The sequence below is a fragment of the Engystomops pustulosus genome, chromosome 4 (genome assembly GCF_040894005.1).
Source record: "Engystomops pustulosus chromosome 4, aEngPut4.maternal, whole genome shotgun sequence".
Taxonomy (NCBI): domain Eukaryota; kingdom Metazoa; phylum Chordata; class Amphibia; order Anura; family Leptodactylidae; genus Engystomops; species Engystomops pustulosus.
In genome coordinates this window covers 107,549,490-107,569,009 of record NC_092414.1, presented here as the reverse complement: position 1 = coordinate 107,569,009, position 19,520 = coordinate 107,549,490, and the positions used below count along the sequence as shown (strand labels likewise).

The window sequence follows — 19,520 nt, the reverse complement described above, 5'->3', positions numbered from 1 at the left end:
CTTGGGATGTCAAAGAATCTTAGGATGTGTTTTAAAAATGAACAATTTAACAGCTTTTTGCAAAACCTCTCTATTCTTTGTAGTTATACTTTCTGTTTTGGGAAAACCTTTTTAACAGATAACTGCATAATTTTAGGTAGTGTTCTTAAATGGGGCTACATTTGAAAAATTGGTCACAAACAAAAAAATAATGAAAGCCATGGAGCATTAGAGAAGCTTCCAGTTGTAATAAGAACTAATCTGCATGCCTTGATGTGCCGTCATTTAAGTGGTGGTTTGACTGCAACATATGAATGGGGAGGATGAAAAACATCATACACCTCACCCTGTTCATCCTTAAGGACTTGTTACAACTGTATTCTTCCAAGGGAGATCTTTGTACATTAAATACATCGAAATTTGTATCTCATCCCTCTTGTATTGATTTATGCTCTAGAATACATAAGGTCTGCACAATGGATTATACAGAATAGACTTGATAAATTTAACATGCTCTGGACTCCATGAGATGACCATTGGCAGTTTGTTGATGGTGAATACATTGACTCCAGTTTTAAGGAAATGGCAATGGCATCCACTAATACTTAGTTTTCCTTTTCCTCCCTGTGTGAATAGTTCCTTGTTTTATTGTGAACCATTCCATGTAGTTTACTTCATCCTCATATCTTGTATCATTGCCTTATTTACAAATGTGATTTTTGTTTTTGAAACATTCCTCTTATGGATTTTTGAGACGTTTGACGACAGACCCGTGAACGGGTTGGATGCTGTTGTTGTTTCTTGTTTGATAAAATGAAAAACAATAAAAATACAGTGTCAACCCCCTCTGAATTAGATCAGGTTACTTGCTTCTGTGCTTGTGAATCCCTCCCAGGGCTGCTCTGTTGGATCCATCCAGGAACATCTTTATATAACTGCCCAGTTTCACTGGAGGTTGCTGGTTATTACTAGTCTCCTGACACTTGTTGTTTTTCTGCCTTTCTATTGCTATTTCTACTACTGTGTATCTGACTTTTGCTACATTTATCGACCGCTCTTTGGCTAAGGTATTTGTGCATCACCTCCCTCGTGGTATTGAACCAGTTTGTCTGACCTCACTTGTCTGTCTGTTTTCTTTTGTTTGTCACTGTGTTTGTTGTCATCTTTTCTGGGCATCTATTCAGAGTAGGATTTCCTTTTAGTTGTCCTCTGTGCTTAGGACAGCAAGGTCAATTAGGCAGGGTACGGGGTTGTGGGTGAGCTTATGGTCTACACCCCTTTCTCTATTATGACAGCTGAAGATAAAAACTTTATACCTGGATGTGATTCATGTATATACTTATATTCTAGAAGGACATACCTGTGTTTTCCTGGAAATAAGGCATGGTTGATAGTATATTTTGTTCTTAAATATAGTTGTGACTTATTTTCTGGGATGTGTTATTTTTTTCTATGTATAAGAAACCACAAATTTTTTTGTGAACAAAATACAATGCAATCATGTCTTTTCTCCACGAACAACAGGCATCCCGAAAAGAATCACACTTTTCATACCATCTTAGACTTACACAATTAATTGTTATGTGCCATTGATGGATGTTCACTCTCACACAGATCTACATCACTTCTGTAATAGACACAACATTCCAGCTGTATTCCAATGCAGCCACATGTAGCGGTTGGCTGCCTCTGGTGACCTGAAGCAGCCACAAACCTCAGGCTCAGGAGTTGGGTGATACCAACGGGACAACCCAATTGGCGTATGAAAAAATGTTATTGGTGTGGCAGATTTTATTGTTGTGAGTTAATTTGAGTCAGATTTTTTTAGGGGTTTCAGTTTTCTTATGGTTTCAATCATTTTTATTACATTTTAACAAAAAAAAATGGTACACATTATAAATCATATGTACAAAAATACAAGTTAAGAATAAATCAGAAAAGGGTAAAATAAAAGGACTGTGGCAAATGGCCTACAGTGAAAAAGCAATAAAGAAAACACGTAGGTACCTAAAGATGCTAAAATATACAAATTACCCATTAGACATACAAAACAAGACAAATAAAAATCAAAAGACACAGGACCAGATGATAAAAGAAGGATAACATGGACAAAAAGGGAAGAATAACCAGAAGGGGAAACTGGACCATGGAACAACCTGCATCTGGAAAAAGAGAACCAAAATGGGAATGAGCATGCCAAAAGTCAAAGAATAAAAGAAGAAAGAAAAAGGAGGGATTAAACACTACTTAATGGGAGCACTTTGATCCCCATGAGGTGTCAGCATAAATATACCAGTCAGACCATCTGTTTTGAACAACCCTCCCATCCAGCAGAGCAGCTGCAATTTTTTTTAAGTTTGCAAAAGAAGATCACTATTCCTAAAACAAGAAGCTGAGGAGTCAGGGAAAATATGGGAGGCGAGATACTAGCACATTACAAGTCAAAATAAGGTCCCCAGATCCAGCTCTTCAACAGATTAAATTTATTGAATCAATCCATGGCGTCCACAAGCATAAAACAGGAATATAGCTGAACAGTTAACGCGGCTCTTACTCATGACAGCAGCGGGGTGGGTCCGTGCACTCACTGGTGACGCCAAGGATCTAGGTGAGCTGGAGTAATGTGTGTTCTTTTGGACTAGCACATTACAACCTTATAATCCACCTCTATTAAACATACATTAATAGATAACTTACTTAGTTTGCCTGTGGGGGCTACATTCCATGAAAAAAGCCTGAAAATACTACATGGGCCCCCAGTTTACATACACACATATAGATTGGCTGATTGAATCGCCCACCATCTAGACTGTTTTCCTTGATGAAGAGTCCACTGTGTTTGTTTTGCTATATGCTATTTAAGATTTGTATGTATATAGCTGTCTGCACGCAGTTTTTTAATGAATTGTAATTATGGCTTATATTTCAAGCATACAAAAAAATCCTGAAAAATTATGCCATGTATTATCTTTGGTGTAGATCTTCTTTTCGGAGAAACAGGGTATTAGAAGGACTTGTGAGTAAGTTTTATTTGAATAGAAATGTGAATCTCTTTTAAAGCTTTGTGCGTACTTTGTACATGGAGACAGAACATCATGTTTTATCTTCCATGTTGCTGTACATTTCGAGGACACAATGATCTCAAATGGCTTAGAGAGTTTTAATAATGCATAAAGACAACTGGATGTTCTGGGAAAGGGTCTCATTTCTGGAAACTAATTTAACAATTTATAGAACCATTCTGATATGATCACAGTGGTGTCTTTTACACAGAATCGGAAGAAGGAATAGCTTACAATACCTTCCTATGGTAATTATTGATTTAAGAATCTTTCAGTTACCCTATTCAATTCTAAATTGTGAGCAAGTGGGGCTAGCCTACGTTTGGTACGTAGATTTGGTACAATTGGTACAATTGTTCTAATAGCAAAGGAATGGTGCTAGAAGCACTTACTGAACTCATTAACACACTGGTTCCTAAAGGACTTTAAAAAAGGGTCTTATGTGCTTTAAGGTCAGTTTACATGTTTGTATGGTCTTTAGTTATTTCCTTCAGGTATTTTGAGCTAAAACCATAAGTGATTTAACACACATACCAGGTGCCAATCTTTCTCTTATACCTATCTTCTGTATAGCTACTGGAAAGAGTAGCACCCGTTCCGTATATGCAGCCTCACATGGTTTTGTTTGACAATAAATGAAGGAAATAACTGAAGATCTAAAGGAAAGGTGAATGTGACCTAAGAGGTAAGACTATTTAATGGTTATTTCCCACTTTTTCATCAGCAGAAGAAACTACAATATGGTAGAAAAACCACACAGACAATGATCCAGAAGAGTTGAAGCTTCTACATAAAGAATCCTAATACACAGAGCTACAGACTGCATGCTGTTTGCCCATAGATGACTACAACACCTTCTAGTAAGTATTGTTAGAATCACACAAAAAAATAAATGATCAGGATATTCATTGTAAAATGTAAAGTATGATGCCATTGACTCAAAGGTATGTAAGTTTGTAGATTGGGGAACAGGGTCCTGTGGGATGTCTGTCAGTACATATGTCTCATAAAGCAGATGATTGATAAGTATATTTAGTCTGGAAGAACAGGGAGAGCTCACCAAGGACACTGATCAGGACTTTCTGTTACTTAAAGGGGTTTAGCCATGAAAGAAAATTCTCACATCTCAATCCCCTAGTGATGTTTACACAATAAAGATAATTTTAACCCCTTACTTTACAATGTTAATCAGTATTATTTCTGTTTTAGCTGCTATCACTCCATAGGCTGCTCAGTGCAAAATCCCAGGGTGTAGGTGGGGCCTCTCTGAGCAGACACATTATAATCCATCTAGTTCTGTGAGAAGACAGTGTGGTTACATTATCAGGGTACAGGTGTATATGCACTTTCATCTGGCTTCTGACATTGTGCTAACACATAGAAAGAGATATGTGACAGTTCAGAGATGCATGAGATTACACATAGGCTGACAGACAGAGACTGACAGACATTAACACACATTACACTGTGAGCTCTGCTACATCTCTGTTCTTACAGATATGTGCCTGCCTCCCCATACCCCCAGATCACTTATCTCCTTGTAGTTTGCAGCTCCTCTCTGCTCACCATGTGCTGACAGGAAGTGTATCAGTGAGTGAGTTCCATGCACACAGCAGAGAGAGACATAAATTTCAGCAAGCACAGCTGTCATACAGAACTCCAAGATGGCAGCCCGACCCTAAAGTTTCTTATATGTACTCAGTATAACAAAATAACACATTCTCTAATTCAATGTTATTAACAAAAATACAGCATATCACAGATATAAGTCCAACCTGTTTCTATCAGTCCTGCTGTACACAATTTCAGTTGCCCCTAGACACGACCCTGTAACTTCTGACTTTAGGGTCAGGCCGCCATCTTGGATTTGTGTGTGACAGCCGTGCTTGCTGAGATGTCTGTGTCTTTCGGCTATGAGCCTGTAGCCAAGCCCCCTGCACGGAGCTAACATTGATCACTTCCCGTCAGCACATTTTGAAGAGGGAGGAGCTGCAAACTACAAGGAGATAAGTGATCTGGGAGAAGGGGGGCAAGCACATACCTGTGAGAACAGAGATGTAGCAGAGCTCACAGTGTAATTGTGTATAAGTCTGTCAGCCAGCATCTGTCTGTCAGCCTATGTGTAATCTCATGCATCTTTCATCTCTGATCTGTCTCATCTCTCTCTATGTGTTAGTGTGTTAGTACAATGTCAGAAGCCAGATGAAAGTGTATATACACCTGTACCCTGATAATCTAACCACATTGTCACCTCACAGAACTAGATGGATCATAATGTGTCTTCTTAAAGAGCACCCCCTCACACCCTGGGATATTGCATTGAGCAACCTAGGGAGTGATAGGAGCTAAAACAGCAATAAAACTTAGTAAAATTATAGTAAAATAAAATGGATCTGCTTATCCATTTTCGTCCGGCTGACAAGAATGTTAAGGCTGATGCCCTGTCCCGGGCTTCGGATGTGGTTGGAGAAGAACCAGTTCCTTGGCACATAATTTCTCCGGACCAGCTTGTTGTTGCAGCTCCAGTTGATCTTCGGTAGCTACCTCCTGGCAAGACATATGTTAGACCTGCTCTCCGGAAAAGGATATTATCTTGGGGACATTCTTCTCATGTGGCTGGGCTTCCTGGGGTGCAGCGCACTGTGGCCCTCATCTCCCGCTACTACTGGTGGCCAGACCTGGTCAAGGAGGTTGGGGAGTTTGTGGGATCCTGCTCTTCCTGTGCCCGCAACAAAGCCTCTCGCCTCAAACCGGCTGGACTGTTACTGCCGTTGCCGATACCCAGTCGCCCATGGTCCCTCGGGCTGTACTGTCATCTGGGTGCCTGTCTCCTGGGTGCCTGGGTGGTGATGGACCGGTTTTCAAAGATGACCCATTTTGTTTCCCTTCCAGGTCTTCCGTCTTCCCCACAGCTTCTTCAGACACATCTTCCGGCTGCCGCTTCACATCGTGTCCGATCGAGGAGTCCAGTTTGTGTCAAGGTTCTGGCGTTCTTTGTGTAACCACCTGCGGGTCAATTTAGACTTTTCTTCTGCATACCACCCGCAGTCTAATGGTCAAGTGGAGAGGGTGAACCAGACTTTGGGCTGCTACCTTCGTCACTTTGTCTCAGCCCGTCAGGACAACTGGGCTGATCTACTACCTTGGGCTGAGTTCTCCTACAATTCCCTGGATTCGGGGTCTACTGGCTCAGCACCGTTCTTTGTGGTCTATGGACACATTCCTCGCCCGCCTCTCCCACTGTCTACTTCCTCTGATGTCCCTGCAGTAGAGGATTTGGTGCAGGACCTCAAGTCTATTTGGGACCAGACCCGCCAGTCCCTTCTACGAACCGTACCAAATTTCAGGCTGATAAGAAACGTTGAGCTCCTCCTGTCTTCTCTCCTGGTGACAAAGTATGGTTGTCCTCCAAATACATCTGGCTTAAGATACCCAGTTACAAACTTGGTCCCCGATTTCTCGGTCCCTTTGAGGTAATCAAGCGCATCAATCAAGTGGCCTACAAGCTCCACCTTCCACCATCAATGCGCATCCCGAACTCCTTCCATGTCTCCCTCCTGAAGCCAGTCATCTTGAACCGCTTTTCCCAGCAATCCCCTCCTCCTGCTCCTGTGGCGGATTCCCCAGATGTCTACGAAGTTAAGGAGGTTCTGGACATGAAGATCGTGAGGGGTAAGCGGTTCTTTCTTGCAGATTGGAAGGGGTTCGGGCCTGAGCAGAGATCCTGGGAGCCTGAAGAAAACATCTTTGATCGGACTCTCCTCCAGAGGTTTCTTGGGACCAAGAAGAAGAGAGGGAGGCCGAGGGGGGGGACTGTCACGGGTACTCCCGCGATCTCTGTCTCCGATTGCGGGCGCTCCCGTGCCCCTCAGCGTTCCCCCGGAGCTCCGCTCTGCATACCTTCCCTGGCTCCAGCGATGTCCTCTCCTGCTCCCACGGCTCGGCGCGCGCGTCCCCGTCTCCTAGGGCGCGCTTGCGCCAGCTCGCTCAGATTTAAAGGGCCAGCACGCTGGTAATTGGCGCTGGCCTGTTATAAGTTCTGCCTCTTCCTGTGACCCTTGCTGGATCTTCAAGTCTTCCCATGAAGAGAAAGCTCCCCTGTGATTCCTGCGTCCCTGTGATTCCTGCGTCCCTGACGTTCCTGCGTCCCTGTCGTTCCTGTGTGCCAGTCCGTTCCCGTGGTCCTGCGTTCCTGTTTGCCAGTCCGTTCCTGTGTACCAGTCCATCCCTGTGGTCCTGTGTTCCTCTGTGCCAGCTCCTGCGATTCCTGATGTGATGTGATGTGGTATCAGCTGTATTGCTACCTTGGCAGCCACTGCGGGCTAGTCGCACCTGTGGAACGACCTGGTGGGATGGACTTGCTGCAGCGGGCTCTGGTGAACACCGGGTTTCCACTTAGACTCCGGTCCCAGGTCGGCTAGGACCACCTTCCGCGGTGGTCCAGAGGGTCCACAGACTCCCTGCTCTGACAGGCAATAGCCTTTCAAACCAATAAAATCAGTACCTTCCAAAAACAATGGGAAATATGGTCACACAGATCGCACTTTCATGAATAATAGATTTGCCGATCCTAAGAGCATAAGGGCTTAGGTTGAATTAAAATAATGTTAGACAAACTGTAAATGTTGTTGTTTTATTAAATGTTACTTTACAAATTGTTTTTTATGTACCACAGTAGAAACCCTCATTGAATATTTCTGTTGTACTGTTAGCATTGTACAATTGAACTAGCAAGATTAATGATGTTTTCTATAAGGCGGCTATGAACAACTGTGTACAATTGCTGATTGTATGATGCGATGTGAAAAGGTAAGTGTTCACCACTGATGATTTGTGTATTTGTATTCTCATGTTTAAAAGAAAATCAATTGTTTTTAAAAAAAATCTATAAATTCATTACTCAGGAGAAATGGAATAAAGGGCTTTCTTTTTAATGAATAATTTGAGTGATCCACTCAGTTTCTGCTCACATTAGTATCTTGGCAACAGAATTTTTTTTTATTTTCTGGTACTAGAAAATAATTTGCCCCTAATACATGTGATATAAAATTCCCAAAAATGTCCAAGGAGTCATCAAGCATTAACTTGTAAACTTGCTTCTAGTTGATTATGTATCGAGGTGCAACCCCTTCCCATATAAATCATATTCTTTGTACAATAAATAGGACTTCAGGAGAGGAGGGAGATGAACACATTTCACAGATGACAGGTTTTGTAATCTCTCCCAACCAAAATGTTTATGTAGTTTTAGTCGGCACAAATGCTTCAGTGGTCGAGGGTTGCCTAAAAATAAATGGGAGCAAAATCAATTATATTTTATTTTCTATAATTGCCAGCTATACAACAAATCAAATCAATTGATATTGATAAATTGTTAATTTTTACAAGTATCAATTTAATGTTTAACTTTAAAAAAGTTTAGAATTTTTTTCTACATGGAGGAGGTACTGTTTATAATCGGGTATAAGCTGACTCGAGTATAAGCCGAGACTCCTAATTTTAACACAAAAAACTGGGAAAACCTATTAACTCGAGTATAAGCCAGCTCATGCCCCCAGTGTACAGCCAGCCCTTTGCCCCCAGAATACAGCCAGACCTTTGCCCCCCAATATATATCCTGCAGCCCCTGCCCCCCAGTATATCGCCTGCAGCCCCTGCCCCCAGTATACAGCCTGAAACCCTTGCCCCCCCAGTATACAGCCTGCAACCCCTGCCCCCCCAGTATATAGCCTGCAGCCCCTGCATCTCTCCAGTATACAGCCTGCAGCCCCGCCCACCCAGTATATAACCTGCAGCCTTGCCCACCCAGTATATAGCCTGCAGCCCTGCCCACCCAGTATATAACCTGCAGACCAGTGCAGCTTTGCAATTAAACCCGGCTGGTATCCAGACAGCTGTGCAGGTATATAAGATGGTAGATGTCCTTTAAACTATTTTTATTTTGCCACAAATTAGCAGGGAACTTATGTCCTATGGATTTGCTTGTTTTTCCATATAGAGATAAATGGTAACAGTGACCTAATGGCTTATTAAATTATTGTTACCAGTAGATTCAGACATGCATTAAAGAGGCAGATTATTTCTTCTCTGAACTTTTCTAATTTCTCTTTGCAGAGCATGTAAGGACATTATTGAAATCATGAGGCTTTAGAGCAACCTAGGGTTGCTTCTGAATTTGAGAACATATTGCTCAATATGAGCAATGTGTCTATGGGCTTTAGTTACAAGAAACAGCTTATTTCATAGAAGCAAGCAGTGCTGTTAGAGACAGCACATACATAAATAGGCTTCTGGTGAAGGGACTATTAGCCTAATAATTTATGTGGAACAAGTAGTATGTAGTTAAAGGTGTCATCTAGTTCATAAAAAGAAATCATAACCCATGGGAATAATGTAACATAAAAAAGGAGCACATAGGGCCAGATATATCAGAGATTGTACGGCCTGGAATTACAACCATTTCCCCACGTGGATGGATGTGAAGGGGGATGTTATTGTTGGCGTAATTGGCCTACGCACTATAGCCTTCGCTAGGAACTGTCGCAGACAAAGAGTGCATTCACATGACCGTCGGGGCAACGTATAACACCCCCCTTAGACGGCTATTGTGCCTGGGCTTGGTATGATGAGAACAACAAGTGCTCACCGTTCCAAGCCATGGCCACAAAAAAGATAGAGCATGCACCATCTTTGGCTTTAAGAACAGTCATGCCGCATTATTTTCTATGGAGAGGGGAGGGGTCCTCTCCAGTGTACCTCCATAAGGGCATACATCCATGTGAATGTAGCCTCAAGCACAATTCTAAGCCAAGAAGGACGTGGTGTAAAACTGCACTGCATGCAGCTGCACACTGAATGTATCAGAAGGCTGCAGCTGCTGATATGCCAATTTGTAGATGATCCCATAGCCGTTGGCCTCTTAGATTTCTTTTTTTGTTATTTTTAATGGTGGGGAGGATTCATTTCATTTTTCCTCTCGTTATCAGTTATCTAATACTACCGCGTTTTTGCTACAGGTTTACAGTAGGTGGGGGCTCAATTTTGCTTTTCTGTCTAGGGCACCAAATCCCTTGTTCTAGCACAGCTTAGGATACTTTACTTAGCAATAATGTGAAACACTGATAATAAATAATGTATTTACCTATAATTTCCTGAATCTCAGTCCATTCATTTTGTGTTTCAAGAACAGATTTCAATTTTGTACAAATTGGAACATAATCCATGTAATCTACTAAAACTCGAATAACTTTCCCAACCAGATGCCTCATCCATGACACTGTGATGAAATCGCAAAACTGAAAGAAAGTATACCAGAAAATGTCAGCAATAACTACTACAATTAATTATATTCAGTAACAAAGTGGTATAAGACATTTAACTTTACATCAAACATTATGGTAATAGTACACATGATTACAAGAAATTTTAATATCTTTTAAGAGGAGAGTAAAACACACAAAAGCGTTTGGTTTTTGAACTGCAAACTGTGTGATGGCCAGATTTCATGGAATGAAAGTCCACACATCTTACTTACCTTATATACTCGAGTATAACCGACCCGAGTATAAGCCGAGACCCCTAATTTAACACAAAAAACATATTGACTCGAGTATAAGCCGAGGGTGGGAAATGCATTGGTCACAACCCCCCAGTATATAGCCTGCCAGACCCTGTAGTATATTGCCAGCTCCCTGTAGTATATAGCCAGCCAGCCCCCTGTAGTATATAGCCAGCCCCCTGTAATATATAGCCTGCCCGCCCCTGTAGTATATGGCCAGCCAGCCCCTGTAGTATATAGCCTGCCAGCTCCTGTAGTATATAGCCCGCCAGCCACTGAAGTGTATAGCCTGCCAGCCCCTGTAGGATATAGCCTGCCAGTCCCCTAGTAAATAGCCTCACACCCTCTGTAGTACATAGCCTGCCAGTCCCCCAGGTATATACCTTGCCAGTCCCCTAGTATATAGAATGCCAGCTCCCCAGTATATATAATATGCCAGCCCCTGTAGTATATAGCCGGCCTGCCCCTGACCCCCAGTATATAGCCTGCCAGCCCCCTAGTATATAGCCTGCCAGCCCTTGTAGTATATAGCCTCCCAGTCCCTGCCCCCAGTATATAGCATGCCACTCCCCCAGTATATAGCCTGCCAGCCCCCCAGTATATACCCTGCCAGCCCCTTAGTATATAGCCTGTCAGCCCCTGCCCCCCAGTATATAGCCTGCCAGCCCCTGTAGTATATAGCCTGCCAGCCCCTGCCCCCAATATATAGCCTTCCAGTCCCTGCCCCCCAGTATATAGCCTGCCAGCCCCTGTCCCCCAATATATAGCCAGCCCCACAGGCACCATGACGTAGGCCACTCTCCGACATCATAGTGTGTGCCGATGCCTGCGCACAAACTAGAATGTCAGCGCACGGCTGACATCATAATGCCTGTGATGGACCGAGCAGGGACACGGAGCCGATGCGGGGGGCCGTGATGGATAGAAGAGGACTTTTGGGTGGGGGTGGGGTTAAGAAGGTGAGTACACTGTTTTCTTTCTTGACTTGAGTATATATGCTTCCCTGAACTGAAACTGTGATTAAAGTATGGCACTGCTGTCCTACAGGGATGCATGGACTCCTGGCAGTATTCGGACCAAAGGACCAAACCATGTCAGTTGAATATGCCCTAGTTTAATCACTGAATTAGAAGATGGAGCTACCTGACTACCCACCTTCTACATACTCATAATTACATAATATACAGTGGATACAGAAAGTATTCAGATGAAAACTGCTTGCACATGTGTTTATAAAGTGTTTGCACCAGGTTTGTCACATAGCTGCACTGTGTCCGACAAGCCTGAAAAATGTGCAGCTAAAGGGCGGTGTTAGAGCTTAGTTGGAGTTTGCACCACGTTCACTGGTGTGCGCCACAATTCTGTCTGCACCACAATTTTGTAGCATGAACAAAGTGCATAAAAAAAATGGTGCACACTTCCTGAGCAGAGCAGGGTGCACCGGTTTTGATTAATCTGCTGCACACTCCACAGGCAAACTGCACATAGTGCAGACCGCTGCACTAGTTCTGATAAATGTGGGCCTTTGTTCATTGCATCCCATTGGTAAGATCAAAAAAGTTATTTTTTTCACATCAATTTACACTCTGCACCCCATCTTGACAAAAACAGAAATGTACATATTTTTGCTAATTTGTTAAACATGAAAAACTGAAATACTGGTCATAAGTAATCAGACCATTTGCATAAATCAAAAATGATCAGAACTGATGAGAATCGCAGGTAAAAACGTATGTTTTTCACGCTTCGCCCTCTGATGTGATTTGCAACACAAGTTTGAAAGGGGCATAAGGCTACTCACATGGGTGTCCTTTATGACAGTTGATGTCCAACCAGGCAGAACTTCTTCAGAGGTTGCCCATACAAATGATCCACCGTACATGTCCCCATGCAAGCAGTCAAAGCACCTCTCAACCTGGTATCCATTATTTAACAACATCCGTAGCATGATTTCATCACTGAGGGCATACTGTATTGCACTTGGAAAATGAGTGTCATTCACGAGCATGAAGTAGCAGTTGACGTTGGCGTTATGAACTAATAGAAGTCGAACAATTTCATGACTTCCTGATCGGGCAGCAACTAGAAGACAGTTCAGAGGGTCTAAATTCGGATTAGCACCAGCTTTTAATAGCATCTCTGTGCATAAAACATCTTTATTGGACACTGCAAAAAACAATGCAGTCAACCTTTTATCACCATAATTTTCAGATAAATGTTCAGCTAGGAGGTCATTCACATCAAAGCCATTCTCAATGAGTAGTTCCAAGCACTGGACGCTTTGTCCATCCGCTGCAGAATGAACAGGACTTAATCCACTTTTTTTAATTGCATGTTGTGATGTCACCGGGATAAGATATCTTAATGCACTAAAGGAAAATAAAAACCATGTGAATGTTACACCCATAAAAGTGCATATTTCTAACAGTACTAAGTAACGCTATGTTCACACCTAAACACTAAACTTAACCACATCAGTATCCTCAAAAAAGAAATACTCACAGGTAATGTCCTCCATAAGCTGCTCTGTGTATGGGAAGATAACCCTCTTTATCTGGCATGTTTCCACTGGCCCCATATTCCAAAAGGAGAGCAATGCAGTCTGGATTTCCCCCAGCAGCAGCGTCAGAGAGCACTGTGGAGCCATCATCTGCTTCTGCACTGATGTCTCCACCTAGAATATTTTTTTCAATATAATTAGATAACTGAGAACAGAAGAAAACTAAACCGAAAAGAAACTGTGTTAAATACTGTCTAGACTAACTATATATCTTCTATTTGTAGTGTCAGTTCATTCCGTAATAATGCACCAAACTTTTGATGCACATGCACATTTTTAGGAACACGGTTTGTCCTACTTTAGGGCACAGCGTGGCCTATGTTTCTATGTGGACTTGGGACCACCCCATCTCTAAGCAATACCCAATCCTGCCAAGAAAAGTCTTCAATACTGTCTTCTTAAAGTAATCTTCTTAAAGAAGAGGTAGAAATCATTGAGGAGACTGAGACACAGGCAAGTTGCTACAGCTGCACCCTGACCCCCTTCCCACCCTACTGTGAGACTCACCACACGCTTCTGGGAGGGAGACAAGTAATGCGAAATAAAATTTTACTACTAATTTTACTAATTTTTCTACTTTATAAAGTAGTGGCAGTATTCAGAATGCTGACAAAGCCACTTTTAAAATCAGCAAAGCATAGGCTATTGGAACCTGTCACCAACTAAAAATGACATTACTTGTGACAGGTTTACTTTAAATAACAAAACAGGAGTATAGTATATCTGATGGGCAAAATCAAATCGCACCATTCTGTGATTTCACTGTCTAGACTAACTTAATGCCTTCTATTATTTGGAACAGTTCATTATGTAATATTGCAACAAAATCATGGTGCACATTTTAAGGCACACAGTGGGGCACATTTACTTATCCGTCCGTAGGAGATCCCAAACACTGTGCCGCGATTCACTTACATCGTGAGCACGACTTGCTGAGTGTGCCGCTTCCCCGATCAGGTCCGGAGAAGGTGAACTCCGGCGGACCTGAGGGGGAAGCGACACGTGCAGGATATCAGGCACAGGATCTACGTGGATCGCGGCACAGTGCAGGATCTTCGGGGAATGCACCTCGCAGATCGTGATTCGGACAAGTAAGTAAATGTGCCCCATTATGTTAAAAATACTTTTACATACCTTTATGTATCAGTTGTTCCAGTACGTCACAGTGACCAAATTCAGCAGCAACTCCTAGTGGTGTCACTCCAAATCCATCTCTAAGGCTGACATTTCCACCATTTTTTAAAAGTAAAGACACAATACTTTTGTATCCCTGTTTTGCAGCTTCATGCATTGCCGACCATCTTTTCACACAGGGTTGGTTAATGGTACAGTTGTAACTGATCAAAAGTGACACCATGTCATGACTTCCTATCCTTGTAGCTGAAAATAAGATATTGTGAATATGTTTTTAAAGTAAAAAAACCTTTCAGGTGAATGACTAGTAATTCTAGTAGAATTAAGTAGTTATTTACCTAAATAAATTCTTCAATATACTACTACACCTAAATCTATATTGTTATATGGTAAATACGGAGAGCAGCCACATAAAATATTGACATTTATCATAGTGTTTGCACCAGTTTTCTGTCTGACTTTGCAACGGAAAAAATGTGCAAACTGCTTGCACATACATTTGTTTTCTACAAAGATTCAAGCATTTAAAAACTTGTAACAGTTAGAGATTGCTGTGATTCTCCTGAATCATTGGACTTTGTTAGTAAACAGTATACAAACACAATCTCAAAATCATTGAGCCAAAAAATGTTGTGGGCGGCACAGTGCATTCTTGTCAGATAATGCACTCTCGGTGAACAACTCCGGATGGGTAAGTAAATGTGCCCCAAAATGTTTTCATAAAACTGACAGTAGTAGGTATGAACAATATAACAGTGCATATAATAAAATGTGAAGAATACTATAACATTCGCTAGTTTATGTGCATGTGCAAAGCTACATGCTGGTGGGAAGATTCTTTAAATAAAAGGGTAAGAAAAGAGTAATTACACAGGGGAACAGTTCAGAATCATAACTTTATTGGACTGTTAAACAATCCAATAGTCCTATAGTGGATCAAATAAAAACTGTAAAAAAAGTTAAAATATAAAAACAATAAAAAATAAAAGTGTCCTATTCAATAGAAAAAAATCTCATAAAATAAGAAATTCGCCATGCAAACGCCACATATTTGGTATCACTACATCTGTGAAAAACAACCCGTACAATAAAATAATAGATCCATATAACCAAAATAACCTGATCCATAAAAATATTAATATTTTATTACAAAAAAATGTTCAAATAACAGAAGATAAAATGCTATCCAAAACTACATCCTAAGAAATAAATAGGGAATATTCACAGGGAAACACACAGATGGTATCACTGCTGACACATAAACCCTTCGGCCCCTTCCACACTTGCGAGTGTGATGCGCTGAACTCACTGCCTGCATCTCCCGGTCCAAACGCTGCAAACCAGAACTGAACTGAAATGCTGAGTTCAGTTCCAGTTTGCAGTGTTTGATCCAGCCAGCCCTCGCTGCGAGTGTGATGCGTGTTCAGCGCATCACACTCACAAGTGTGGAAGGGGCCTCATGCTCAATTATGGATCTGACCCAAGCTTCACCTTAACCCTTTCAGGACCTGGCCCTTTTTCGTTTTTTCATTTTCATTTTTTACTCCCCATGATCAAAAATCCATAACTTTTTTATTTTTCCATGTACAGAGCTGTGTGATGGCTTATTTTCTGCGTAACAAATTGCACTTCATAGAGATGGTATTGAATATTCCATGCCATGTACTAGGAAGCGGGAAAAAAATTCCAAATGCAGTGAAATTGGTAAAAAAACGCATTTGTGCCGCCTTCTTGTGGGCTTGGATCTTACGGATTTCACTGTGCGCCCCAAATGACATGTCTACTTTATTCTTTGGGTCGGTACGATTACGGGGATACCAAATTTGTATAGGTTTTATAATGTTTTCATACATTTAAAAAAATTAAAACCTCCTGTACAAAATTTTTTTGGGGGATTTTGCCATCTTCTGGCGCTAATAACTTTTTTATACTTTGGTGTACTGAGCTGTGGGTGGTGTAGTTTTTTGCGGATTTTGATGACATTTACAATGTTATCAATTTTAGGACTGTTCGACCTTGTGATCACTTTTTATAGAATTTTTTAATTTTTTTAAATGACAAAAAAAGTGCCATTTTCGACTTTGGGGCGATTTTCCGTTACGGGATTAAACGCAGTGAAAAACCGTTATCATATTTTGATAGATCGGGCATTTTTGGACGTGGCGATACCTAATGTGTTTATGATTTTTACTGTTTATTTATATTTATATCAGTTCTAGGGAAAGGGGGGTGATTTGAGTTTTTAGGGTTTTTTATTATAATTTTTTTTTTTTTAAACTTTTTTTTATTTTTATTTTTAGTACTTTTCAGACTCCCTAGGGTACTTTAACCCTAGGGCAGTGATGGCGAACCTTTTAGAGACCGAGTGCCCAAACTACAACAAAGATCCGCTTATTTATCGCAAAGTGCCAACACAGAAATTTAATTTGTGATTTATACTCCATTCTCTGTCACAGTTTTCATTGATACCAGCCCCTGAGGACACCAATAAAGCAGAAAATAGTCCCAGGTACAGCTGTCACTTTAAAATAGCTCTGTGCACAGCAAGTCCTGGGCTGTCTGGGACTGCAGGAAGATACCTGGAGTCATCTGATGGTGATGGCCTGGGTGCCCACAGAAACGGCTCTGAGTGCCACCTCTGGCACCAGTGCCATAGGTTAGCCATCACTGCCCTAGGGGGTCTGCACGATCCTATCATATACTGCCATACTACAGTATGGCAGTATATGGGGATTTTACTACTCATACATTACAATGTGCTGATAGCACATTGTAATGCATGGGTTAACCTGAAGTAGCCTCGGGTCTTCGCGAGACCCGAGGTTACCATGGCGACGGATCGCCGCTCCCCGATGACGTCACGGGGAGCGGCGATCCTCGAAAAGATGGCGGCGCGTGGGCAGCATTGCCGGCGGCGATCGAGGTGAAAACACCCGCGATCGGTGCTAGCACCGATCGCGGGTGTTACCGGTAAGCCTTTGCTGCAATATGCAGCAAAGACTTACCGGCTATGGAGAGGGCTCAGCGCGTGAGCCCTCTCCATGCACCCGCGGCCGACCCGTGACGTGCTATTACGTCACGGGTCGTGAAAGGGTTAAAACTATACCATATCTGATTATAACCACCAGAAAAGTCTTTTGGCTAAAGAAATTGTTATATTTATATTTAAATCGAAGGTAAAAATGGCAAGTGGTAAATATGTCTCTATAAGTAAACTGTGGGAACCAGGATTACCACCTAATTGCGGCTCACACTTCAACATTAACCATCGCCCACTTAGCAAAGGAAAGGTGTCTATGGTGTAGGTTACAGACCTCAATGTGTTTTGATCTCACAAGTTTCAGTAGGAGGTTGTGTGTTGTTCCCAATCTGAGGTTTATATGCTGAATACTAATTACATTAAGGCTACATTCACACAACGTATGCCCGCCACAGAGAGGAGGAGCGGGAGAGCGCCGCTCACCCCTACCCCTCTCCATAGAGTAACATAGGGCCTGGTGCCGTATTCCGTCGAAAGATAGGATATGTCCTATCTTTCTACGGGCTATGGAACGGTACAGTGCCGCACGTGTGTTGTACCGCGCCGCTCCCATATGGCGCAGTGAGGCCATTGTGGTGTATGGGGGATGTATAAACACCGTATGTACGCCGGCCGTATATACGTCCCCCATATGTTCGTTTTAATGTATCCCTAATCTGTACACTCCACGCATTGTACATCCCCAATAAAGTTGCACACCAAAAACCCAAGTGATTTTCAGATAATTTTTTGTCGACATGTTGTATATCATGTTGGTGAAACGGCAGAAAGGGTGCCTCATTATTGTGGAAGTAGCCATATTACTTTTACATTTATATGTTCCTGTATGTGAAGTAGTCTCACGGCTTGTGGCTACTATACATGTAGGGGTTATTACTTCTTGCATTAACTCAACACTTGTTATTATTTGTGGCTATATATCATAGTGTTTTTTGCCAGTCTGTCTGGGGAGTCATTTCTTTCTGTTTGGGGTTTATCTCTGGGACTTTTTATATTTTTGTACATTTTAAACTTGTCTTTAATAAAATTTGATTATTTTTAAATATTACACACATAATTTGCTCTCCTGGGTATTTATGAGTTTCGTTGAAGTATGTAGAGAGGCCTGCTATTTTACATAGATAGGGTCAGTGTATTATCATTTATGTTTAGTCCGAAGCTTTACTGTGCTACCAATTTAAGGTTGTTTTTTTTATAAGCCTCATAATGTTCTAAAAAAAATGATTTTTTGGGTGGTTAGAACAACTGTCTGATGAGCATAACATTTTAAAATATTTATAAATTGTTTACCAAATTTTCATTTTTTTCATAAATAATCACTCAAAATATTACCCGACTAACATGAAATACAACATGTCATGAAAGAACAATCTGAAAATCGCTTGGCTAAGTTTAAGCATTTTACAGTTATAATCACATATCGGATGTCACATGTCAGATCGGAAAAATTGGCTTGTGTCCTAAAGGTGAAAATAAGCTATATCTTTCACAAACAAAAGTAAACATAAAACGATAATCTTACCAATAAGAAGAGGTGATTCACCCCTACTATTCTTGTTGTTTGGCCAAACTCCCTTCTCAAGAAGCACCTTGACATTTTCAATTATTCCAGACTTTACTGCAAGGGTCAGTGGGGTCTCTCCATCATTTGTCTTCTGCTCACACTGTGTTTTATGTAAAGCTGTAGGAATTCAAAAATTACACAACTCAAAAGAAGATGAAGAAGAAGAGAGAGTCCATCAAACTTCCAAGTTAAGGTTCACAAAGACATAAGATGGCCCTGGAAAACTATGTAACCATACATTTTTGTATGAATTCATATTTCAGGATTGTAGCTGGACTTTAAATGCTTTTGTGCACCAGTGTATGTGATCTCATAGCACAATTCATCCCCTCTCCTCTGAGTAAGAGCAGTACCAAGCTTCTGGTAAGATCTTACAGCAGGGAGAAGGAGATGGTAAGGAAGTTGAATTCAGAGATGAAAGTGGTGCTCATGTGGGGGAAATACATATGATTAGGGTTTATTTTTTACATCTGTATTTTGTAGAAACTTACCATCAAGGACGATTTCTGTTATTTGACAGACTGGCTGGACAACGGCTTCATGGAGAGGAAACCAACCTTTTTCATCAGCTTCATCAAGTGCATACTTATACTGCATATATTTCTGCAGTTCAGTAATCTCCC

The 19,520-nt window shown here is 41.5% G+C and overlaps 1 protein-coding gene and 1 long non-coding RNA gene across 6 annotated transcripts in view; one reads left to right on the top strand and one right to left on the bottom strand.

Moving 5' to 3' along the window:
• The window catches only part of LOC140126950 (uncharacterized), a 24,993-nt gene extending 5,474 nt beyond the window's left edge, over positions 1–19,519 (top strand). For 2 of the 3 annotated variants that reach the window (XR_011854930.1, XR_011854931.1), the window contains exons 2-3: positions 3,769–3,901; positions 19,381–19,519. This is a non-coding gene — a long non-coding RNA (uncharacterized lncRNA). Of the gene's footprint in view, positions 1–3,765; positions 3,902–19,380 lie in introns of all 3 variants that reach the window. The other variant, XR_011854929.1, reaches the window with a different exon arrangement.
• ASB15 (ankyrin repeat and SOCS box containing 15) overlaps positions 7,677–19,520 on the bottom strand; it is a 40,846-nt gene continuing 29,002 nt past the window's right edge. For 2 of the 3 annotated variants that reach the window (XM_072147018.1, XM_072147019.1), the window contains 7 exons: positions 19,389–19,520; positions 18,856–19,014; positions 14,294–14,539; positions 13,102–13,273; positions 12,401–12,968; positions 10,183–10,336; positions 7,677–8,324 (listed from right to left, as the gene is read on the bottom strand). In XM_072147018.1, coding sequence (XP_072003119.1) covers positions 8,149–8,324; positions 10,183–10,336; positions 12,401–12,968; positions 13,102–13,273; positions 14,294–14,539; positions 18,856–19,014; positions 19,389–19,520 — 1,607 coding nt within the window. In that variant the 3' untranslated portion in view covers positions 7,677–8,148. The remainder of the gene's footprint in view (positions 8,325–10,182; positions 10,337–12,400; positions 12,969–13,101; positions 13,274–14,293; positions 14,540–18,855; positions 19,015–19,388) is intronic. The other variant, XM_072147020.1, reaches the window with a different exon arrangement.